At 37.6% G+C, this 25,835-nt stretch overlaps 2 protein-coding genes across 6 annotated transcripts in view; both read left to right on the forward strand.

Annotated features, from left to right (window-relative positions):
* Positions 1–7,470, forward strand: part of DDX46 (DEAD-box helicase 46) — a 69,759-nt gene extending 62,289 nt beyond the window's left edge. Inside the window, exons 22-23 of the mRNA XM_058540489.1 lie at positions 5,131–5,204; positions 6,474–7,470. Of these exons, the coding sequence (XP_058396472.1) occupies positions 5,131–5,204; positions 6,474–6,521 (122 nt within the window). The 3' untranslated portion in view covers positions 6,522–7,470. The remainder of the gene's footprint in view (positions 1–5,130; positions 5,205–6,473) is intronic.
* A 6,356-nt stretch (positions 7,471–13,826) lies between these two features.
* C1H5orf24 (chromosome 1 C5orf24 homolog) lies at positions 13,827–23,186 on the forward strand. 5 transcript variants are annotated; one of them, XM_058540617.1, is made up of 4 exons: positions 13,827–14,073; positions 18,698–19,127; positions 20,794–20,867; positions 21,719–23,186. In XM_058540617.1, exons 2-3 carry the CDS (start codon positions 18,701–18,703, stop codon positions 20,832–20,834), a joined length of 468 nt encoding a protein of 155 aa, XP_058396600.1. In that variant the 5' UTR covers positions 13,827–14,073; positions 18,698–18,700; the 3' UTR covers positions 20,835–20,867; positions 21,719–23,186. The 5 variants fall into 5 exon arrangements, with proteins under 5 accessions (XP_058396600.1, XP_058396560.1, XP_058396590.1 ...); XM_058540607.1 differs by having other exon boundaries at positions 13,828–14,073; positions 20,794–23,186; XM_058540577.1 differs by having other exon boundaries at positions 18,698–23,186.
* The last annotated feature ends 2,649 nt before the right edge of the window (positions 23,187–25,835 follow it).

A 25,835-nucleotide genomic window follows, 5' to 3' on the forward strand; every position in this document is an offset into this window, starting at 1 on the left:
CCATGCTAATCCTCCTCTTTTTGCTGAGGAAGACCGGCTCTGAGCTAACATCTATTGCCAATCCTCCTCCTTTTTTTTTCCCCCGAAGCCCCAGTAGATAGTTGTATGTCATAGTTGCACATCCTTCTAGTTGCTGTATGTGGGACGCGGCCTCAGCATGGCCAGAGAAGCGGTGCGTCGATGTACGCCCGGGATCCGAACCCGGGCCACCAGTAGCAGAGCACGTGCACTTAACCACTAAGCCGTGGGGCCGGCCCTCCCATATACTTTAAATCATCTCTAGATTACTTATAATACCTAATGCAAAGTAAATACTATGTAAATAGTTGTTATACTGTATTGTTTAGGGAATAATGACAAGGAAGAAAAGTCTGCATGTTTAGTACAGATGCAAACCATCATAGGACTTTCAACCCACAGTTAGTTGATTCTGCAGATGTGGAGCCCACGGATATGGAGGGCCCACTGTACTGTGCCTATTTGGTCACTTTCCTTTTAAGTGATGACCTTAGATTGTTTTTGTGTGGCTTTTTAGTATAAAGACTACAAGAAGAGAAACATATGTGCAGTGTGCATCCCATCTTCACCTAAGTAGAAGTTGTTTTCTGGCCAGAAATGCTTGGTGGGGTCAGAGTAAGTTAAAATGCTGGAAAGTTCTATTACCAAGATTCAGCTGTTTTTTTTTTCCCCCTTTAATAAGTGTTTGCCTGGTTTCTGTAAACTTGTGATTAGTTTCCAGAGTTCTGATGAAGTTGATTTTAACAGTTTTTGCTAGTTTATTTGCTGCTTTTGTGGAGGGACAGGCCTTTGAGTTCCCTGCTCTGCCATTTTCATGCCTGTCTGTCTCACTGTTGGACTTTTTAAATTAATAATGATCAATTGTGGCAAAGGTAGAACTCAAATGCAGCCTTTATATTTTCCATGTTGTTGCCATTCTACCATTACTGTAAAGTAAGATTCATACTTCTTTTTTTTTTTGGCTGAGGAAGATTTGCCCTGAGCTCACATCTGTTGCCAATATTCCTCTTTTTTTTTTTTGCTCGCAGAAGGTTAGCCCTGAATTAACATCTGTGCCAGTTTTCCTCCTATTTTGTATGTGGGTCACTGCCACAGCATGGCTGAGGAGTGGTGTAGGTCCGTGCCTGAGATCCAAACCCGCGAATCGGGCTGCTGAAGTGGAGTGCACTGAACTTAACTACTATGCCATGGGGCTGGCCCCCATACTTATTATTAAATGGTGTGCAAAAGATGTGGGCCCAGAAGTAGGCAAATGGCATTTTTTTATTTGTGATTATGGCTTTGAGAAACTGACTCATACCTCTTTCAAGTCAGATTTTTACATGGCACCCTTTTATGTGTCCTGAAAGACTTTTGGTCTGCCAGTGACTCAGTGCGTTTCCAAGTCATGTGACACTGTTCCTTATTGTGTAGTAAAATACTGGTTGCTGGCATCCAGATCTTCAAGGAGAGAAAATTACACTGACATCTCTACAGTCCATCTCACTTGGAACTGGATAGATCTCCCTTACTACTGTGTTCGTTAGGCCATATAGGATTGGAGACACAATGTCATCCAGTGGAACCTGATGATGAAGCTTTTGGTGTACTACATGGAGTCATCTTTTTATTCTCATCTTGAATATCATGGGCATCATTTAAACAAAACCAGTATTTTAAATGCCTGCCTTATGAAGAGGTAAATCAGAGACATGATTATTTGCTTTGAAAGAGAATCCTCTGTGTAATTTATTAATTTAAAGGTAATTATGCTTGTTTAGTACAGTATAATTAATGTATCAAAGTTCAATTTACATGTAACTTTATCAGAACACATCTCCTGTACTGCCAAGTGAAGTGAGAAACCCACAGCTTCTGCTGACTATTCCATCCACCTAAACTGGTTCTGGTCACTTATTTCCACTGTCAACTTGTACTCAGGAAATAATGTCTAATTTTTATAATCTACGCAAGCTTTGTTTGCCCCAGTGAAAAGATAACCTTGTCAGAAATTAATCTTGAGAATTCTAGGGACATAGTGATGCTGAATAAGAGCTGGAGATTGGTAATTAAAATGATCTAAAGCTTTGAGAATTTTCATTGATGATTAGATTTTTAAGGGATCTTTTAGTTTTTGAAACTTCAGCCAAATCAACTGAACACTAATAGGATGAAAACAGGTGTTGGAAGGAGCCTAGTGTCATCTGTTTTTAGTTCTGTAATTGGAGGGAACCCACTGCCTGGCTCCTTGGAGGCTCTGTGTGGCGCAGCAGTTCCAGGCCTCCCACCAGGCAGCGGGAAGGAGAACAGGAAGGACTTACGTGACTAGCCAGCTTGCATAATTTATAGCCTGTTTTGTGACCCTCTCTTTTTACTAGTGGAGAATCCCTTAAAAGCAGCCAGAGTTGTTTTAGGGCCAATGAAAGGAAATGCCTCTTTTTCATGGCAGCTTATAAACATATGTAACCTATTACCTAAAGAAGCTGTATAAGTCAAAACTTTAAACTGGTCCAAAGGGTCAGACTCTAACTAAAGTAGGAACATTACTCTTCCACTTGGATCTAGGTGGGAGTGTCATTTTTCTTCCTTTTAAAACAGCACAGAATAGCAACAGCCTTCACACCAGCTCATGCCAAGTAGCGTATTTTCCTCCTGAATTTCATTTTGGTTATAATTTTCAGTCTGGCTTGGTTCTTGATTCTATCCTTGCCCTCACTTTCATCCACCTCTCTTCCCTTCCAGCACCCACAGTTTTAAAATGTTGTGGTTGGTGGCTAGTGGAAGCATAGGACTTTGATTAGATATGTTGCTATGATTTCTCAGCCATACTCATGGCCCTTTCCTTCCTGTTATTTTTTTTTTTTTTAAAGATTTTTATTTATTTATTTTTTCCCCCCAAAGCCCCAGTAGATAGTTGTATGTCATAGCTGCACATCCTTCTAGTTGCTGTATGTGGGACTCGGCCTCAGGATGGACGGAGAAGTGGTGCCTCGGTGCGCGCCCGGGATCCGAACCCGGGCCACCAGCATCGGAGCGCGCGCACTTAACCACCAAGCCACGGGGCCGGCCCTCCTTCCTGTTATTAAACTGTGTCTTCTTCTTCTTTCTCTTCCTTTTTCTCCTCTTCTTCCTCCTTCTCCTCCTCTTCCTTCTTCCTTTCCTCCTCCTCTCCTTCCCCCTCCTCCCCTCCTTTCCTCCTCTTCTCTCTCTCTCGGGTCAGAAAGGTTATTCTTATCTAATACAGAGGAAAATTTTCTTATTTCTTGTGAATTGTTTCCCTCATTTGGTTTTCTTATATAAGATGATAAAAATGTAGTTCTCTACATTGCAACTGCAGTTTTCCTTTTGTTCGTTGACATTTCACTTCTAGTCCTTAATCTCTAGTCTACTTCTTTGGTCCAGCTCTTTGCCTTTTATCAGTGTGCATTGTGCTACCTCTTTAGACTTACCTACTCCCTGACATTGTCCCCTGGCTTCAGATCCTTCCACACCTATGGCTCTCTAACCTCCGTCTCTCCTCTACTTCTGGTCCATATTTCCATTGGCCTTAATTGACATTTCTAACTGGATATCTCATGAGCACCTCAACTACAGCAATCTCAGAGTTGAATTTCACCCACCATCACCATTCATAACACCTGTTCTTCCTCTTGGATTCAGTATCTTCTTTATTACTTCTTACTTTCTTTACTTGCTACTGAACTTTTAGCATCTTACTTTGATCCTCTTCTTCCCTGTTCACATCTAGTCAAAAAACACCTTGTTCATTCTACCTTAAAAATATGCTTTTCGTGGTGGTGTGAACGCAATCCTGTGAGAGCACTGAGGAACAAAAACACAACTCTGCCTGGAGAACTTACGGAAAACTTCTTGGAAGAAGTGATATGTAAAAGTTACTGTGGTAGACTACTTCCTACCTGTTCATCCTGTTGTAATATTTACAAGATCATAAAGAGCCTGAACGAATTCTTTGTATAATGAATCTCTCACAGTATATCACACATGGTGGGTGCTTAATGTTTCTTTCTTTTTTTTTTTTTTTTTTTGTGAGGAGATCAGCCCTGTGCTAACATCCGCCAATCCTCCTCTTTTTTTGCCGAGGAAGACGGCCCTGGGCTAACATCCGTGCCCATCCTCCTCCACTTTATATGGGACGCCGCCACAGCATGGCTTGCCAAAGCAGTGCGTCGGTGCGTGCCCGGGATCCGAACCAGCGAACCCCGGGCCGCTGCAGCGGAGCGCGCGCACCCAACCGCTTGCGCCACCAGGCCGGCCCCTGCTTAATGTTTCTTGAATTAATAACTGAATGAATGTTTCCAGCCTGCCTCATCCACTTGGCTATCTTGCTATGTTCTTTCATACTCTTTCAACCACACTACACTTCTCTTACTCTTCAGTAATTAAGCATGCCTTTCTCTCTTTTTTTTTTATTTATTTATTTTTTTCCCCCAAAGCCCCAGTAGATAGTTGTATGTCATAACTGCACATCCTTCTAGTTGCTGTATGTGGGACGTGGTCTCAGCATGGCCGGGGAAGCGGTGCATTGGTGCGGCCCGGGATCCGAACTTGGGCCGCCAGCAGCGGAGCGCGCGCACTTAACCGCTAAGCCACGGGGCCGGCCCAGCATGCCTGTCTTAATCTGTACCATTGCGCGTGTGATTCCCTTTGCAAAATACTCTCCATGTCATCTCTCCTCCCTCAACTTGGCTAGTGCTCTAAGACTGCTCAGATGACACCTTTCTGAAATATTTGCTGACATTAAATGTCCAATAAATATTTGTTAAATAAATGAACCAAGGAAGTTATATTTCCCTTTAACTTTTTCTTATTCTCTTTTGAACAAATTACTAATCATCTTTTTTTTGCTCTTTTTAATGAACATACCAAGAACTCTTAACGCTACTTGTAATGTGACCTCAGTGGTTACATTTGAAACTCTAGAAGTAATCAGAATAATAAGCAGCCAATACATAATCTAGATGATGTTCTATCAGGTATTGAAAGGCTGTCTTGGCAGGCAGTACAGTGTTCCTGAAAGTCACCTACAGTATTTCCTACTGGATCTCCATGACACGGATCAACATCCAGTGTAATTTCTAATAATATGAATAATGTTTTCCATTCACTTACCAGGTGCCAATGAACTGGCTGTGCAGAAAGCAAAGGCGGAAATCACCAGGCTCATAAAAGAAGAACTGATCCGGCTGGTGAGTGAAAACGTCAAGGACTTATTTATGTGTTTTAATACATGTTTTATTGAACTATAATATAAATACAGAAACGTACACAAGTCATAAACATATAGCTCAATGAATTTTCACAAAGGAAGCACACTGGTGTGATCACTACTCAGATCAAGAAATATAGACATTACCAGCATCCCAGAAGCCCCCCTTGTGCCCCTCCTTGTCACTCTTCATTTCCCCCAAATGTAACAATGTTCTGACTTTTAACATCATAGATTAGTTTCGCCTATTTTTGAACTCCATATAAGTGGAATCAAATGCTATTTACTCTTTTGTATCTAATTTCTTTCACTCAACATTACTTTGAGGAAATCAATCCATGTTGTTGCATGTAGCAGTAATTCATTCTTTTTCATGGCTATATAGTATTTAGTTGTGTGAATATACCACAATTAATTTATATATTGGACTTTGGGGTTATTTTAGTTTTTTGTTTTTATGAATAATGCTTCTGTGAACGTTCTTCCATGTCTCTTTGGTACATATTAGTATGCTTTTTCTCTTGGGTATACACCAGGGAGTAGAATTGCTAATTATAGGTTATGTATAGTTTAGCTTTAAGTTGCTATTGCTAAAAAATTTTCCAAAGTGGTTATACCAATTTACATTCCCTTCAGCAGTGTATGAAAATTCCAGTTTCTCTATATTTTTGCCAATACAGGTGTTGTCAGTGTTTTTAAACTTAGGTAAGGACTTAATTTGATTTTGGCAAAAGCAGCCTTTTATAGACCCCCTTTCCAAAGGAGGCAGACACATCCCTGTGTCTTTAGTGTTAGCAGAAGCTTGTAAACTCTCCCTACAATGTGTCCATTGGGATGAGGGCCCTTTGAAAGAAAACTTGATCCTTTCTCTAAGAATGTTTTTGAGGGTTTTTCTGAAATTCCCCTTAGAGAACATTCTTTTAGGGGGATAAAACGTTTAAAGAATATGGTACATAAAACAAGAGGGAAGAAGAAAAACAAGCTTTAAATCAAGTGCTTAAGATTATTTCACCAAGGAGTGATAGAAAAAGAACCTTGATGCCACCACCTTTGAGTTGGTTTAAAACAGTTGTCAAGGAGTAGTCGAGTGAACAAAAAGAAATGATCAGTTATTGAACAGAACTTCCTCAGTACAATAATAACATTTTTTACTTTAAATATCTGATAGTTTTATAAGTTTTTAAAAGAAACTACCTTAACATATTTTTTTTTCTTTTTCTGACCATGTATCTTTTATTTTCTATTGTAGCAAAATTCATACCAACCGACAAATAAAGGAAGATACAAAGTCTTATAAAACATCTGGAAAAAACTTTTTACCTGTACTGGTCTGTGATACATGTGGCAGTTGTTGTCTGCAGTTTACAATGTATTGTAAATTAAGATTTTTAAAATTCTGTCTTGCTGATTTTTTAAATATAAGGAACCAGTATTTGCTAAAGAAATCTTCTTTCAGTAAGTACCTCAGGATTATCAAACTATATTTAAAGCAGGCCTGTTTTCAGAGTGTGACGTCCTTTAATGTAAAGCTTAAATATCTGGATAATATTCCAGAAGTTTAAAAAAATGGAAATATTTGGACTTTCTATTGAAGGTAATAAAGTACACAAGTTGCTAAGGGGCTATTCACCTTATCCTCTTGCCATGAAATTATGATCATCTGCTCAGAAAAGGTAAAATTCTCTTTCTAATTTTGTGTCCCCCTCCTTGAGCTTAAATCATACTTGACTCAGTGGAACAATATGAACTGGATTTAAGAATGTTATATAGAATTTTTACAAAATGGGTTCAGAGTTTTTGTTTCAGTTTTTATCATCATAAATGGACAATAGTTGGACTGGTTTTTGGTTTTGTAAAATTAAAGATTTGTAGTATAAAAGTTTTTTGCATTTCTTTACACTGCAAAGCGTTTTAGTATTGACTACTTTTAGGTTCCCCTCACAACCTCTGGCTCTGCCTAGCTACTAACTATTTTTTAATTTTCCTTAAAAGAAAGTGATTTATAGCTTGTAAATATTAATATGATTCTTTCTTCCCCTGAAAGTGTTTGTTTATACATCTGTATATATAAACACCCTACTAATTTTAATCTGGTTTTTCTTCAGGATTATTGAGTAGGTTGTGAATTTTCTTTCTTAAAAATTTTCAAGCATAATGGTACCCACGTTTTAGACTTAGACTTAAGCATCTCTCAGTGAAATTTAGTTCACAAGGAATCATAAATTAAATTTTTGAGCTCTCAGATATATTTACTGAATATTCTAATTTAATTTGTTATAATTGAATCGCCTAATATTCTTTTCAAGACTCTTGGTGTATTAGAACTTCATAGTGTTGTCACTTCTTGAAAAAAGAAAATTTTCAGAAATTTAATGATACATTTCTTAAATTAAGAGACATAGAAGTTCCTTTGAATATTCTTGACTTATAGTTTTTAAAAAAGAAAAAAATCAAAGCATACTACAGCTGTTCAAACAAATCGTTTTAATAGTACATTAAGTGGTTAAAGTGACAAGGAGTATCAATCATTATTTCTTTAAGTTAAAGTTATCCTTACTGAAAAAACTAAGATATAACTGGGAAATATCCTTGGATCCTTCGCATATCCACTTTCTTTTAGAGGAAGAAAACAGACAAAACACATGTAACAACAGAACTAAATAAACCATTCTAAAGTTCCAGGCATCTTGGGCTCCTTTTTTCCCCAAATTTATTTGTTTGCTTTTTTTTTTGTGTGTGTGTATGTGAGGAAGATCAGCCCTGAGCTAACGTCCAATGCTGATCCTCCTCTGTTTTGTCAAGGAACATTGGCCCTGAGCTAACATCTGTGCCACTTTCCTCTACTTTATATGGGACGCCACCACAGCATGGCATGACAAGTAGTGCATTGGTGCATGCCCAGGATCCAAACCCGAGAACCCTGGGCCGCCAAAGCGGAGCGTGTGCACTTAACCACTTGCGCCACCGGCCAGCCCCTGTTTGCTTATTTTTATTACCTAGTGATAGTTTGTTTCCTTTGATAGAGTATGTGGCAGTCCCACATTGGTGACAATTGGTGCTCCCTTCAGCCTGCTGGATCACTTTGAGATTCACTTTTACATCATTTTAGCATTACTACCTTTATGTTTGTATATCTAGTTCTAATAAGCCACTGATAGTATTTTGTTCTAAAATGAAACACATTTCTCTGTTATTACATTTTTTTAGTGTCATACTGACTCTTTGATTTTTAAAATTTGAATGATGTACAGACTAATTTGTTTTTTTAATGCAATATCAATATTTGCTCATGTTTTCTAAATTCCTTATAAAATAAAGTTAATTCATTCTGCATTTTCCTAAAGTTATCTTTTCTGAAATGTTTTCTATTTATCTAATGTTGTTTACATTGGTAGGCAGGTGAGAGAAGTATTATACTCTCTGTATCTTTATTCAAAAATTCTAGCAACTTACTATCCAAAATATACAATTCTATCCAAAAATATCTTCCTGAAGAAGGCTCTTGTCTTTGATGGTGTTTGTATTTGGCATAAGACAGATGAAATAGGTGAAATAATAGGTTCATGTGCCAGTCGGCACATGACACTCATTCACAGTGACACTCTTAAAAAAATGGAAGTCTAGAATGAAATGGAAATATAGAATGAAATGATAATGGCTAAGTTCTCTCCATCTCCTTTTAGACACTTTATTATTTGACATATTTCATGTCTTATCAGCCTTGTTGGTGTACACATGGTGTTCAGCTGGTAGTCACAGTGTACCTGTGACTGCAATCCTTCTTTTGAGGCAGGCAGCCCCTATGTGTTAAGAGGCTTTTGTTTGTTTGAGCAGAACCAGCTTTTGAGTACCTGGGATTTATAAATCCCATGAAGTCAGCTGTGGGGGACGCTTCTGAATAATACACCAGCATCTTAAGAATCACAAGCTAGAAAGCAGAGCCTCCAACGTTGTAACTTGGCTGTGCCTTGCTCTTTCCCTGTGGTGCCTTGCTTTGCTTTATAAAACCATCTGCTAACGTTCTTTAGTGATAGATAACATGGTGCTTGTTTAAAATAGGAGCTGGGGGAAAAATGATAGTTGAAGTCTAGGGTAAAAAGCTACACTTTGTTTAGTAAAATGCCTGTTTTGGTGCTTTATAGATGATGGATGCTAAGTTCTTATAGCAGGCAAGAGTTCTGAGTGGCTAGCCCAATGCGGTCCATGAGCATACTCTTCCTTTTAGATTTGAGTCTGAAGCTACCAGTTCTTCACATTTTGGTACACAGGTTTATGTAAGAATTGGAATCTACTGGCATTTTCTTATGTCTTCTGCTTCTGGCATGATAAGTTGAAGTTAATCTTTAAAAAAGATGTGTATTTACATAAATACAAAGAGAGAGAGAGAAAGAGAGTGAATGACTATGTGTGGAGAGGTAGAGGGAATGTCTTAACTTTTTATTCCGTTTAGGTGTTGTAATCATCAGAAAACCTTAATAAAACTCATTGGAATGAGGCGTTTAACTTGGTATAACAACATCTTCTTACAGACTGCTTAATGAAACATATGCTCTGCTCTTAGGCCAGCTCTCTGGAGCTAAAGGTAGCTACATTTCCCCCACTAGGTAAAAGATTCCCTAATATGTTACCAATTGCAGATATTCGAAGGTCCTTTTTTTCTGTAAATCAACTTATAATTTTCCTCGGGCAGGAATCCAAGTAGAAATGTGAGGAAAAAGTATAAACAAATGTATTCTTTGCAAAATCCCCACAATATTAATGGTCTCACCTTTATAATACCTTAGGGCTTAGCTGGTGTGTATGTATATATAAGTGCATACTGTCAAATCACATGACTGGTGAGGAATTTACTTTTGATTATTTTTCTTGATGTTGTTCTCTTCCAAATATGGCATCAGCTTATGGGAGTTTATGATTTTGAAGCTCAAGCCTTTAAAAAGAAATTCTAAATTTGCGTTAACCTTGTTCTGTTGGGGAGAAAAAAAAAAGTATGAAATAAAAAAAGTTTTAACCCCTTTGGAGAACTGGAACTCAGAGTTACTCTCTCAGATATTATTAGGACTTCTGTAAAAGCTAGAGTTTCAGAATTTAAAAAATCCTAATCATTTTTAATATATGGAAATACCTGGTAGTCCATGTTTTGAATATTATTCCCTTTTCACAATTTTGCCTATTATGGAATAAAGAAAATGTGAGGATTCAGTACAAAAAATATGCTCTTTCTCCACAGAAAAAGCATGTCCTTTGAACTTAGCACTTGGTAGTAGATAGATTTTTAGCAGCCATCTTTTAATTGCAGGCACTTCTAGCAGCCTTGGCTGTTAAAGTGTCCTTGGTCTTTATTCCTGAATTCCTGGGAGGCTCTTGGGTACGTGGGTCCAGCCAGTGCAAGGATCCTTGAAGGCAATATTTTCTCTCCATGCCTTTGCCTAAGGGAGTCTTCTGGGAGCTGAGACTCCCAGAACTATACTGTAGACTTTTGAAAAAGAGTTCCGCCATCCCCCAAACCAGCCCAGGGCCGGAGTCTCAAATTTGGAAAGCGTGGCAGAAAGAGCAAGGGAATGGATGCCTGGGAGCTTCGAAGAGAGCACAAGTTCCTCTGTAACTTTTTACTGGTCTGATGTTGCTATTATGTTTGGGTGGTAATGAGTCTGTGATACACATTCAAGTTTGAAAACCACTGATAATCTTCACTTTCTTTTGTTTTTGGATTTTGACTGCCTGTGATCTAAAGCAGTGGTCTCCAAAATGGGGCACATGCATAGTAAGCCACTGAAAAGCAGGATGAAAATACTGGAGTTTCTATTTGTATTTCTTTTTAAATCTCATCCTTTAAATTTTTTTTTAGTGGATTTTATAATATGTTGTTACATGATATATTGTATATGATATATTGTTACAGTATTGCTTTAACAGTTTATATACATAATTATAAATAAATTCACATATATTGGGGAGTACTTGGACAACCTTAGGCATGTTGCTTAAATGCTTTCAAAGTCTCAGTTTTTTCATACAGAAAATGGGGATATGATAATACCTATCTCTCAGAGTTGTTGTGAGGATGAGGAGAAATAATACACATAAAGCATTAAAGCCTATAAAGACAGTGCCTGGCATATGGTAAGCATTCAGTAAATATTAATATTATCATCATTACAATGGGTGAATGAGAGTGGGTTTTCTTATGCTATCTTTCAGTATTGCTATACCTGTCAATATTGCTATAAGTCATATACCTAACAAGGACAGTCAGTGTAGAAAGTGAGATTCATTTTTTCTATGTATATCTTTCTGTTCATATTAAAGTAATTTAAGAACACTTTTTGCCTCAATTGGAAGGTCTTTAGAGGCAGCCAGCTCTAGACGAATACTCTTCATGGCCTTCCTTTCACATGTATACAATCATCATTTATCATTCAAAAATCTTATTAACTGGTGATTTCTATGTATGATCTGGCCTACCCTGAGCCAGGCTGAAGCTGTTGGAGAAGGAATGAAAAATGTTAGATTGAGTCCAAACTATATTTCAAGGGGCTACACTTTTGAAGAAGAAATTTTGGGAGATAAGTCAAATAGTGTGACATTTAAAGTGTGCTCTTGTTGCAAATGAAGTGATAAATGGCTGTGCTCCTGAAAAAGCCTCTACATTCAGCACTAGTTGTACATTGTACCTGTGTTGTGTGTAGTATAGCACCTCATTAAGACCAACCTGAGATAATTATCAGAAAACACCAGATCATTGCATTTAACACTGTATTCTAATTATCTGTTTGAGTATTTGTCTATCTCACCAGAATGTAAACTTTCTCGGATCAGGGACTATGTCTGTCCTGTATCCTAGTACTTTGCATTCAATAAACATATACTGAATTGAATTGACTAATTGCTTGACCACAGTCACACAACTAGTAAGTGGTAGACCTAGGATTTAAATCCACATCTATCTTCACTTATTAACTCATTTAATTTCACAGCCCTACAAGGAGGACATTGTCTTCATTTCACACATATGGAAACTTTTGGAAAGAGCAGTGACTTGCCCCAGGTACCATAGGAAGCAAATGGCAGAAAAGCATTCAAACCCAGGAATGTCTGACTTCTTCTGTTACTCTGGCTACTTTTCCATTGCGCCTGCAAATCATTTGACCTTGTTAGTATGCAAGTTTCTGTTTCTAAAGTGGTTTTATATGCAAATGCTATCTCAGACAAAAGTTTAGAGTTAACGGATCTGGAACAGTCATGATATGGTATGGGAGTGCTACAAGGCATTCTGAAATTCCGCTTCAAGAATGAAAAAAAAAAGCCTTTTTTAGAGAAAACTTGTTTTAAAGAAGTTTTTTGGAAGGCTACTTAATATGCCCTCAAATCTGTGTACATATTTTAGTTGTTTTCTGTATTGGTAATTTACCTTTTATATATGAACAATACTAGTATGATCAGTCCTATTTTATAGTATTTTGTAGGAGTAATTAGTTAGAATGATATTTAGAATCGTGTTATGAAACCCTGCCTGCCAGAAAATGAATGGGCTGACCTGTTTTATGTACTGTATTTGGTTTCCCTCCTGGCTTGTGTGTTCACCCGGAAACGTTGTTGCTCCTCCTTTCTTTCCTGTCGGCAGCCGCACCAGGCCAAAAGTACTGTGCTGGTAGTAGAACTCAGTGCTAAGAATTATCTCCTTAGTCTTCACTGCCTGGGCAAAAAGGACAAGCACCTGCCTCTAGCCTCTTCACACCGCCTAATCAAGTGTCTTCCTCTCAGCGGCCTTCCTTTCTGGATCCCTTCCTTTCTGACATGGAATTCATGGACGGAAGAACTGGGAAAACTAATCCCTTCTGCTAAGTGGCTTGTTTGGGGTAACTGACATGTCAGAAATCTCACAATAACTACATTAAAGTGGCGGAGTTTGTAAGCAAACTACTTGTCCCATCCCTTCCTGTGATGGTGGAATGAAGAATATGGCAATTCTGAGGAGGTCATGATGTAAAAACTTTTAAAAATTGGAGCGTTCCACAAAAGGAGGCTTTTCATTATCATATGATTCTTGGCCTGAGCGTCCGAACACCTCATATTATTTGAATATTCCCCATTTTGTTTGCAAGTGGAGGTCTCACCCTACCCATTAGTAAGCAGCTAAAGGGCAGAGGCTGAGTCCTTTTAACATGCTTTGGGCTGCACCTAGCACAATAAGGCATTGATAAATCTTTTTGCCAACAGCGATTAAAAGCAGCTTCTGGACAAGGCTGCTGGGTTCAAATCCTAACTCTACCATTTATTAGACCTGTAATCTGAGAAATGGGGTCAGTAGTAGTTCCAACATCACAGAATTGGGGTGAAAATCGCTACACGTAAGTAAAGAAGTTCTCCCTCTCTTGGTGTGTTGCCTTCCTTCAGCTTCAGCGCACGATGTGCAGCAAAGCCTCAGTAGCTGAGGCCTGAGCCCCGCCTCCTGCCCGTCCCCACGGCGCGCAAGCGCAGCTTGGGTCCCCGGGCTAACCTTCCCAAGCTTGCGTGCGGGTCGTCGGCGGGAGATTGGGTCTCGCGATGTGCGTGAGAGTGTGCGTGCGCGTGCGCGGTCCTCGCGAGCTCGCGCACGCCGCCCATCGCAGTACAGGGCTGTGGCTGTGGCGGCCTCTTCCTCCGTGTGAGGCAGGACCCTGCGTGGTGGCCGTGGCCGGAGCTGGGAGCCAGCGCCCACCTCGCCGCCACCGCCTGCCCCTCTGTCTCGGGCTCTGCTGCGCGTAGTGCAGAAGCGGCGGGCTGGGAAGGGAGCGGCGCCAGCGTGAGATTCCCAGCCGATGGGCAGCCCTTGGGCGCGCTGAGGGGCCGGGCTACTAGCGGCTGAGGTAGGTGGGCGCGCGGGCGTTTCTCAGCCTGGCCGAGAGCGGAGTCGGGGCGGCGGGCGCTCTTGGAGAAGGGGAGGAGGCGGCGAGAACGGGCGCCTTGCCAGCTGGTGTGAGGAGGTCTCCGACCCGCGCCTGAGGAGGGGCTCTGGCCTAGCCCGGAGCGAGAGGAGGGGCTCCGGACGTAGCCTGCTCGTCCCTCGGCATAGAGCCATTATTGGGGGTGAATTCCGCTTGCGACGTGGGGAGGGGTCACTCTTCTTTTCTCAGAGAGGTCCTTCTTTTCTCAGCAGTCCTCCCGCCCCTCTTTAAATTAAAGCCTGCCGGCTTCGAGATGGACGTCTGGATGGAGTAGCCTTTGGACTTCTACAGCGTGCAAAACTCCGAGTGCACGGACAGCGGGCGAGGAATTTTGACTATCGGAGGGTACACAGCCCTTTCTCTAGTGTGGGCGTGTATCTTCTGCAAAGTTATTGCTAATACATTAATAATCGCTTTCGGGCACAACCAGTAGTACATTTCTAAACGCCTCGTGTCAAATAAGGATTCTGGCACTGAGGAAACTGCGCCTTGGGGCGCAATTAAGGAGTAGAAGGAAGACAAAGAAGGCCATTATTTATGTTCTGTCCTGGTATCAAAACTCTCCGTGGTGGGGCAGGATGCGTGGCTACTGGCATTTGTTTTGGCCTTTGCTGAATAGACTTTCTGAGTGAGTGAGGTGGGTCACAAATGGAATTTCATTTAGAATTATAAAATCGTATATGATTCCAGCTAATTGTCACAAGCCAAATGACCTGAAATAAATCTGAGAATTATGTGGTTTGATCTTTCGAAGAGAGCAGAACTTGTATTTCTTGAAAGGAAAATTTTTTCCATGTTTAGAAAGCTTCATGAATGCTTTGTGAAGTTACTAAAAATAGTTACAGTTCTTTATGTTGGCAGTCATGACTGCCACATTCAAGAGAAGGGAAAGGAATTATTTCATAAGGAACGGCTCACAGGAAGTCTTTAGGGGTTAAACACACAGTAAAACAACTTCAGGGATGGCAGGTTTTAGTGTATGCTTTAAAAATTCTAATTTAGTCATAGTTAAAATATGTAGAAGCTCTCAGTTGGCTCCCTTCTGTTCATTGAACCATTTTAAAAGATAACCTTTGGTAGTCCACACAATCTGTTCTGTAACTCCTGGCTTTCATTCAGTGCAAATTTTCTAGAAATGTAGTATTCATTCTGACTCTCTTAAGAAATGTGGACTGTATACTTGCAGTGAACTCTTCTGTATGGGAAGACTCTTTCAAGAAAGAACAATTAGCTGACAAGCCCTGAAGTGGGAATAGGGAGGCATTAAGTGTAGGATTAATGCTTGTAAATGTAAATACTGGCACACAATAATCTAATGGTGGTGATTCCCATCTTAAAAGGTTGAAATCTAGAAGTAGAAAAGGATTGGTTTTAGCTCTGTTTTCTTTTTTAGTTAATTGTTTACATGGGTAACTGTCATAGTAAATTTCTTGTCCAGCTTGTTAATCAGTTATTGAATAAGCAGAATACTGTACTGATTTCTTGGCAGTAGCAAGGAGGGAAAATATAGAACATACAGAAGACTTGCCCTTTAGAAATGTTAAGTGTCTCATTGTCTTTGCGTTGGAATAAAAAGCTTTACTCCTATCTCTTTTGTGTTCTAGTGCTTAGAATAGTGTTTTGCGTGGAGTTGGCCCTCAATAAATGTAAATTAACGTAATACAAACCAAACATGTAAATTACTGGAGAAGATTAAAGGAATCGGAGATGGGTGTATTTTTTTTTTAATTGCAGATCTACTGGTTTAATGGTGTGTTTTTTTTTAATGTTGGTTGGTGTCTGAGTAAAGGATATATGGCAGCATCTTGCCTCTAAAAGCTTAATGTAATGTAGGCTGAGACTCTGTATATCCTGAGTGCTGATAGATGGTGAATGTTCTGATATATTAAGAGAAAATGAAGTTAAGGGAAGTAAGGTCCAGAGGGAAGGTTTTGGTAAGTTAGTTATAGGAACTTAAAAGGCATGAACTATAAAGCATCGAAAAAGATTGTAGGAAGAAACGTTTTCTCCCCTACTGGCAGTGCTACCTGTAGAAGAGAACGTCTACCTTTCTACTTCTTTGCTGGAACTTTCCCAGCAGGGTGATTTCTGCATAATAAAATTGAAAAAGGGATCACTTTTTCTCTTATAATCTTCTGCTCAAAGGTCTGAGTGTGTTTCTCTTTGTATTTGCATGTGGTCTCTAGTCCAGCTTTATTGGCAATAACTAGTCTTTTGATTCCTAATTCCTGTGTATATTTCTCAATTAGTTTGTAATTTAAAGGAGAGAATAATGTGGTCCGTCCCTTCACAAATCCCAGCATTGGCTTTTTTTCAATTTGGAAAACAAATCTGTTTGACTTTGTAGATGTTATCAACAGAAAGGTTTTGTGGATATTTGGGGTGGTAGGAGCTTAAGAGGTGAATAAAAAGTTAGGCAGTAATATTTTAAATTGGGTCTTGTGTTTTCATTTTAGTATAGCTCAATGATTCTCATGGTATGGAGTGGATTTTTTTCCCCCAAGGAATATTTGGCAATGTCTGGAGAAATTTTTGGTTGTCACAAATTGGGAGGGGGATGGGGAGAGTGTAGCTACTGACATCTAGTGGGTAGAGGCCAGGGATGCTGCTAAGCATCTTAACAATGCACAGGACAACCCCCCACAACAAAGAATTATTTGACCCAAGTGATAGTGCTGCTATTGAGAAAGCCTGATATAGTTGTATAGTATACTGAAATTGTTGGTTCTGAAAACAGATTATCTGAATTCGTATTTGGCTTTACCATTTCCTAATATGTGACCTTGGCAGGTTGCTTAAAGTCTGTGCCTCAGTTTCTGTAAAACAGAGCTAATAATAATATGTTCCTCATACAGTTGTGGTGAGGATTAAATTGGGTAAAGTGCAAAGTGCTAAGCTTATTACGTGGCACATAGAAAATACTCAAAAATTGTTAACTTTCAGCTGATATTATTACATTTGGAACACATCTTGATGATCTTGTCTTATTTCCCATGTGAAATTAGAATTTGAGATAGTGAAGTAATAATTCATAACCTTGTTCTCATAATATCCTTCTGAAATGGCTGAAGAATTACTCCTTTTAATATTTGTGTTTAGCTCAGTCTTATTTTATGTTCTCAAGTTTGTAAGCCTTCTGCCATAAACAAGTAGCATCTTGTAGATCTTTTTCCTTCATAGTTAAGACTTTTAAGCCAGCTGGCCAACAGCTCTATGTTAATTTTCAGCAAATATTTAGTAATTTAACAGAATTCAATTCTATGACTTGATTCCCATTTCCCTTTGCTTTTCTAAACTGAAATAAATTTACAGTGGTTTTGGCTTACATTAATTATCCATTCTTAGCCTCTGGAGTAACTATTTTCATAACAGGTTTTGGTGCAATTTTACATGTATGAAGGGTGCAGGCAAACATCTAACAACTTGGGGCTAGACCTTAATATACATTTGTGACTCTTTTTCTAAATCTGAATTGGAACCCATTTCTTTATCTTTCTTACCTCAGTGAAATATAATACTATAGTCTGTATGAACTCTCATTTACTGTGTGTTTAAACGATAATGCTGTTTAGGGCTGGCTTGCTATGGTGGTGGTTGTAATACATCCTTTATAAAGAGAAAAAAAATCACAGGGTTGTCCTCACAGACAAAACAGAGACTTTGGATTGTTTGTTAATAAGTCACAGGGCTCTTGTAAGGCAAAAAGATCCACACCATATTTATGATCAAGGGAGAATGCTGTCGCACATTCAACTTTTTGTCTTGATAACCATATCTTCAAAATAATAAATATTTTATTATGATTGTTCCCCATATTTTTTTAGTATGTCTCAATTGCTTATGTAAATGTTCACTCATTTTAGCTAATGGAAAGCTTTGTTTACCCTTTATACTGGTACTGCTTCCTGTTTTGTTGGAGTAGTTTGAAGGGAGTCAGTACCTTGGGCCAAGAGATTATGTTCTTTGCTTGGCACATTCTGTCTTTTGTAAAGTGTAACATACACTCAGGATTCTGTATAAATATTAAATTATGATAATGATGAGGAAGTGTCCACCTTGTGGAAACTATGGTCAGATCAGAAGTATACATATGAGAAATATAATAAAAGGCCAAAGGGAGAGACATTCAAAGAATGTTAGACAAACTGAAAAAGAAAGAATCAGGTTAATAAGAGTTCTTGTCTTTATTGTTATCCTTTTGGGGTTTAGTAATGTAGAAGAAGAGAGCCTACAAAATATAACAGATTTATTTTCTACTTATATACTTGTCTAGTTCCTAAGCAGAGAACATTATGGCTCCTAAATTAGTGTTATAGTTATCTTGTATGGCATTTGTCCCTAACTGAGATTAAATTGAGAAAAACAAGCATCTTTGAATCTGCTGATGTGTGTTCGTTTATAAGTGGTCTGGAGTCCTACCTGTTAGCTTAATTTTAGGTAGCTTGCATAGTACTTGGAAGACCGACTATTTTCCCACCGAATGCTGTCACACAGATATATATTTGTATATGTGTATTTATGCATATTTGTCTTTTATTTTTGGTAGACAATGATGCATCCCGTTGCCAGCAGTAATCCGGCTTTCTGTGGGCCTGGGAAGCCTTCCTGCCTCAGTGAAGATGCCATGAGAGCTGCTGATCAGTTTGACATATATTCCTCCCAGCAAAGCAAATACAGCCACACAGTCAGCCACAAACCAATGGCTTGTCAGAGGCAAGACCCATTAAATGAAACACACTTGCAGACTACAAGTGGCAGAAGCATAGAGATAAAAGATGAACTAAAGAAAAAGAAAAATCTCAACCGATCTGGTAAGCGTGGCCGGCCTTCAGGAACGACCAAATCAGCAGGATACCGGACCAGCACAGGCAGACCCCTGGGAACCACCAAAGCGGCTGGATTTAAGACAAGTCCAGGCAGACCTTTGGGTACAACTAAAGCTGCGGGATACAAAGTCAGCCCAGGGAGACCTCCAGGTAGCATTAAAGCTCTATCCCGTCTTGCCGATCTTGGTTATGGTTGTGGCACTGCTGCTTTTCCTTACCCCGTGATGCATGGCAGAGCGGTTCACGGGGTAGAGGAAACCAGCAGCGAAGTCAAGCCACCCAATGAGTGAACGAGGCAGGAAAGGAGGGCTAGGTTTAGAAGGAAGATTGTGAATAATCCCAAAGCTTCTTGGTTTTATTATGACATACATGATTTTATGGCCTGGGCTTTCCAAATTTGTTTTCCCGTTTGATTTTTTTTCTTGGTTTTGCTCAGAAACTGCCATATGCTGAGAGATGCACTCAGGGCATGAGCAGTGGCATTGGATTTGTACATAGGTTCAAGTGTTACACCTAACTAAATCATTTTTGCTTTTCCTTTAGAATTATGGTTGTGTCTCATATTTCATTACTATTTTTGAGCCATTCTAAATAGATGCTTTATGTGCTAAATGACTAAAACCATTATACCTATTAGTTTGTGAAGTAAGTCTATAATATAATAAAGATAATATCTAAGGTATTTTTAACTGATGGAACAAAGCAAATTAATGATTCAGGATTACTTGAGGTAATGGCTGTGAGTTTTGTGACATTTATTTTCATGAGACAGGACACTTATTTCTATGCTTTGGCATTTACATAGACTTCAGATGTTAAAGGTCTTATTTTTAATGTTCTAGGTTTAAGCAGCTTCTTATTTATTGATCTACATGGCATTAATTGATTTAACTATTATTCTTAAAGGAATTCTTTAGTGTTTGCCTTTCAGCATTGATAGGTTGTGTATATTTTAATTGCTTAAGAGCATATATACCAAACACTACAAACAATTCATATTTACAAGAAAATTAAACTTTTTTATAAAAACTGCACATTACATTTTTGGTAAAATACAATGCATTCTGAGAATAGCATATTTAATATAATAGAAAAAGAAACATTCTTAAAGTCTGCATGTAGCTATAGTCACTACATTTTGCCTTTCATATACTTAAAACATTTATTAACGTTCGTTTTTTCTGAGAAATTGTCCCATTGCATTAGCACTTACTGTGGTTTCAGGTTCATATCTACCAAAGGACACAATATGAATGGTAGACTGTAAAACTGCTGTAAACAAAATGCAGTTTTTTGACTGTCAGAGCCCAAATAATTAAGAAATATATAGGAATCCATCTATGCATGAAACATGTAAAAATATGTTGGTTAGTTTAATTAAAAATCTAATTGTGTCTCCGGTGAGACCACTTCATCCAAAAGAAAATGTTTTTCCAACAATATTTGCTTTAGAAGCAAGATAGAAAAGAAAAAAAAGTATTGGGTAGCTATGTATAGTAGGGACAGAGGGAAATCTCTCTTCCCCCCTTTCTGAAAGTAATAGTCTATGTTAATATACATTTTATTTATTCTGAGTTTGTTCTAAATAAACTATTATAAACTTTGGATTTGAAAAAAAATTCCATTGAACTTTAAAGTTACAATGTATGTATTTGCAATTTTAAATGCCTTTGAGATTATAATGTAGATTTGCAGGCCCCAAAAACTTTTAAAATAATTAAGATTTTAAAAGGGCGCATATTGTGTTTGGGCTTGCTCTCAGTTAATGCAAACTCTGATTGCAAACGGATGTCATGTTTCGTACCTTTTTTATCAGGAAAAAAGCAGCAAGCCTTCAGGTGTTCCAGTGATGCCTGACACAATGAGCTGGACTTTATGCTGCTCTTTACAGTAAGAGGTGTTGCATTGTATGTGGGGACTGTGTTTGCACTGGCATCTAAGACAGTGACCTCAACAATTTTAGCTTTGCACAAACCATAGAGAACAATGTTGGATGACTACGTAATCAGTTGTAACATTCTGGCAGCTAAATTGCTACAAGAGTTTCTTCTTGCAGAAGCTTAAAATATAAAACTTCTAATAATTTACTCAGAACTGTATAACTTCTGACACACACAAATGCTTACATCTTTATTCATAGTTCATCTATCCACTTTTATTATGTATCTGTCATTTAAGTGTTTCTCAAGATGAGATTTAGCAGTTGGCTGTTTAGAAATCCTCTTTTGGTTTCCTGAAAACAGTTGTTTAGTTAAATGTTCTACCGTAGAATAATATATACTATTGTCAAGACTTGGTTGCATTTTGTGTTTTCTAGTATGTCCATTTGACATTTCCCTTTCAGTTTATTTTCATTCCTGATTTTGTTATACAGACCCTTCCCTTTTTCCCTGCCCTTTCCTACATTCATTCCCCTCCCCCTTTCCCCATCCTCCAGCACATCTACTCAGTGGTGCTGTGCTGTGTGTCAGAAGATAAAGCAGGTGTATTATTGTATAATGAATTTTGTATACATGTTAATGAAATGGTGAAATCAACTAAAGGAAGTATATTCATAACAGTGTTTATTAATATCAGGAGTTATGTCCCAGGAAAAAAAAGGGGCAAGTGGCTGCAGTTGTGAATGGATAACATCATTAAGAAAGCTGAGTTTTCTGTTTATGTGAACAGTTACCTTAAGTATTAGATATGTATACTGGTGAACATCTCCTGATTCCACTTCTTTTTCTCCTTGTGAACAGTTTATTGGTGCCATGCTGAAGAGAAAGACATCTAAGTGATAACATGAGTGAAGTCTTAAAATATAAAATATTTTTACTTTTCTATAATCTAAAGACTACATTGGGCCTCTTTTGTAACACTGTCTCTTGTCATGATGAACACTGAAATAGCATGTTAAACAATTGCCTATACTTTAATATAACCAGTTGGGGAAACTGGCCTTTTCCTCCCACTGTATGATTGTTTCTTGAAAGGTAAATTGCTAATTTTATATTGTGTAATTCTGTTCTTCACAAAATAGGTTTCACTATTCTATATTAAAACTGTTGGTCAGAAAATGATCTGCTATTCAAGTAAGTTTGCTTTACTTTTTTTCTTTAAAAAATATTTTAACATGCCTTATTTATTATTCTTATCATTATTAACAAATAAGGAGCTAATACAAATGAAATTTTCCTTTTTTGACAGATATAACCTTGCATAACTAATCTTTAGTATGGGATGATTTTGATACTATCTTTGGAGTTTTGCACTGGATATTAAAAAATTATTGGTACAATATATTGGGAAAAAATAAGTATCTGATTAATTTTTAATATTCGGGGACATTTTTAAAATCAGTGTTTCAATTAGACTAAAAAATTCTTTATATTTTTTATTTACATTTTAAAAGAAACATCTATTAAAGTAATATTCATTCCAAAGTAATATTTGTGGAATTTACGTGTATATTTTCATGAAATAAGAATAGAGTCTCTTTGAGTTAAGGAAGAAAAAAATTATCTGGATCCATTTATTAGGTTAAATGTGATCCATCCAGTGTAAGAAAAACTAGTGTATGAGCTAAAGGGAAAAAAAAACCTTCTCCTTTATGTTCTAAGAAGCTTTAAAAGAATAATTCAGGGGATGTTGATGATAACTGCTACTCTGTCAGTCATTGTCTCTATATGCAGTAAAATTTTATGATCCCTTTATGGTAAAATATAAGAATTCACAAGAATTGTTGAAAACATTTTTTTCCTTGGACATAAAATATTTTGATGCTGTTATGTTTTTTGTTTTTAGTATAGCTTACTATATGCTGTTAAACTCTAGGATGTATCTAAATCTTTCCTTTGCTTTTTCCCCCTTCTCTCTCAAGTAGAAAAATCTGTGCTCTCACATACAATGTATTTAGTTTTTGGAAAATTTAATGCTATAGTAAATCAAGTGTGTGACTTATAGTAATCAGACCACTTTGATTCTTTAAGTTTCACAGTTTCCTTTTTCAACAGATAATTACAAAGAAAATAATTACCAATTAACTGATATAAGCACGCTGTCCTCTGCTGTAAAAAGTCTGAATAGATACTGTGTATGTTTTTATGTCCATGAACTTGAGCTACTCATGTGCAATTATGTGTATGGGAATGGAGTAGTGTTCATGATTTGTATCTACATCATCATATGGATGTATATTTATTAATAAAGTCATTACTTTAAAACCAACTATGTTTACTATATTTCTTAGCAGGGTATTTTTCAAGTAGGAATGGTAAATGGTAAACCTTTTTCATGACTGTGGATCTTATATTTTTCTTGGGTTGTGCTTTCTGAAATCTGCCCCTCTGTACTCTTGTTTTTCTCAAAATAGTAATATTTATATATTTGTAATTTAAAATCATTACTTATAAATGAATCTCATTTCTTTGCATTTTCTTCCCATTATTACGATACGTCAGGCTCATAAGTTCTACTAAAGGCTTATGTTTAAATTTAAACATGATTGATCCTTTTGGTTTAAAAAGTTCAGATATGAAACATAGCTGGTTTTTTTTTTAATCTTAGGGAGAACAGCATGTGTATATTTCATAACTTTCAGATATTGGAGATATAAAAAGAAAAACACTTTTCCCCAATTATTTGAACATGTAATTACCTTTTCCATTTTCTTCGAAGGCTGTAGATCATCTAGAACAGTGGTTTTTGTAAATAAAGTTTTACTGGAACAGCCATTCCCGTTTGTTTACAGATTGTCTATTGCTGCTTTTGCACTACAGTGGCACAGTTGAGTAGTTGTGACATAAGGCCTGCAGAGCTGACCCCTCATCTAGAAGGATCAATTGGAGTAGGAAAGGGCAAATAAAATTTGAAGTTCAATTTCAAAACCTGAGCACATGATGGCTTTTTTTGTTAATTGGCCTTTGCATTATATTAAATATTCTTCAGATTATACTTAAAAGTGATTTTATGTGTGTTATTGCTCAAATTGTTGAAGTCCTTTCACTTATACATGGGAATGTACTATTGATGAGGTATACTATTACTAATCTAGGAAAAGATCTGCACCATCATAGTACTAGATCATTTGCTGGGACTCAAAGGATTACTTATTTATTGTTCACTAACAATGTTTTTATCCCATTTTCTATAGCTCCTTATATAGAGTTTTATAATAAAAACTTATTTGTTCATTGTAATTATATTTGCCAAATTCTCATTCTCTGGCACTTGTCAGCAAATCAGTGTCCTATTCAGTTGAAAAAGCCAGCAAATTGAAGATTTATAGGTTGAAGAGAAGGCAATCTCCATTTATCACCTAGAATTTATTCCTTGAATGTTACTAACATACTTGTGTTTCTGATCTCAACAGTTGCCATGGTATGTGAGAATCATGAATAATGTTTAGAAAATACAAATCAATTGGCATTTGATAGCTTTATAGTAACATAGAATTTTGAATTTTGGTACAAATATTTAGAATGTTATAGTTGTTGCTAAGCATATGAGAGAATGAAAGTAGGTTTGTTGCTGCCATACATTTTCCTTTCTTAGCACCCAAATTTCTTTGTTCTTGGTTTATGAGGATTTCATCATCAGAATATCATTCAATCATATTTCAAGATGTGCATCACATATCTCATGAAGTAAATGGGAATTTTAATGCCTGATTTCTATAAGAGCATTAGAGTAGCAGAGGTGAAGAGACTTACCCAGAGGCCTGTGTTGAGATGTTGGCAAATGTGGAATACACTATAGTGTGGCCTTTTTGGTGATACCATTGGAAAAGTTCAGCCGTAAAGGGAACTTGTAGCTGCTTCAAAATGCCAATTATAAATCTTTTCTAAAAAACAAAATACAAAACTGCATTGGAGTGAAAATATCATAGGGTACAGTAATAATGGCTTCTTAGTACAGTGCTTGGTGTAAATAATAAACACTTTACATGCTATATTTCATTAAATCATTGAAGTTTTTATTGAATGGTGCCAAAGGAGTTGGAGTTGTTTTCATTTTAGCCAGCCTGAAGGGAGGAGTTTTGGAAGTCTAAGCCCTTTTAAGTAAATGAGTTGTGTCACTTTGCACATTCTTTTGACGAGAGGTTGGTTACATGACTGCATATAGCTGCAAGAGGCAATGGGAAGTGTAGTCCCTACTTGAACAGCCAGGTGCAGCTATGGAAGGAGAGAATGGATTTTAGTGACAATTTCTACAACATCCCTATAGGTACGGGTTGTGGGCGAAGGTTGGGGTGGAATGAAGAAGCAAAATCCTACGGATTACGTGAAACCAAATTGAGGTTTCTGAAGCTAATTTAAATCATTTCTAGGTGTCATTTTTTGAACAAATTGTTGACTCACTAAAGATTTGAGTGCCATCCTTGAGCCACTCTCCTGGGTGCACTAGGCTACTGATTTGTAGTCTAATGAAAGGTTCAGACAAGTAGACAATTATACAATATGATGAATGCTATTTCTGGAGTAGATGAGGGGGGGCTATGAGAATATCCAAAATGAAATGACATTTAAGCTGAGAGCTGAAAGATGAGTAAGGATTGGTGTGTGGAGGAGGGGAGAGTATTAGAGACAGGAAAAGCAAAGCGCACACACGAGCCTAGAAAGCGTATTCTTTCAACAACAGTTGTGTATGGTGAGTGGTGGTGGTGAACAAGGGTTGAGAAGGGGAGACGAAATGGACCAGATCATAGCAGGGCCCTGAAAATCAATTTAAAGTATCTTTTCTTTTGAGGACAATGGTAAGCCATTGGAAGTTTTTGTTTGTTTCGGGTTTTTTTGTTTGTTTTGTTTTTGTGAGGAAGATCAGCCCTGAGCTAACATCCATGCTAATCCTCTTTTTGCTGAGGAAGACCAGCTCTGA

This window comes from Diceros bicornis, chromosome 1, assembly GCF_020826845.1.
Source record: "Diceros bicornis minor isolate mBicDic1 chromosome 1, mDicBic1.mat.cur, whole genome shotgun sequence".
NCBI lineage: Eukaryota > Metazoa > Chordata > Mammalia > Perissodactyla > Rhinocerotidae > Diceros > Diceros bicornis.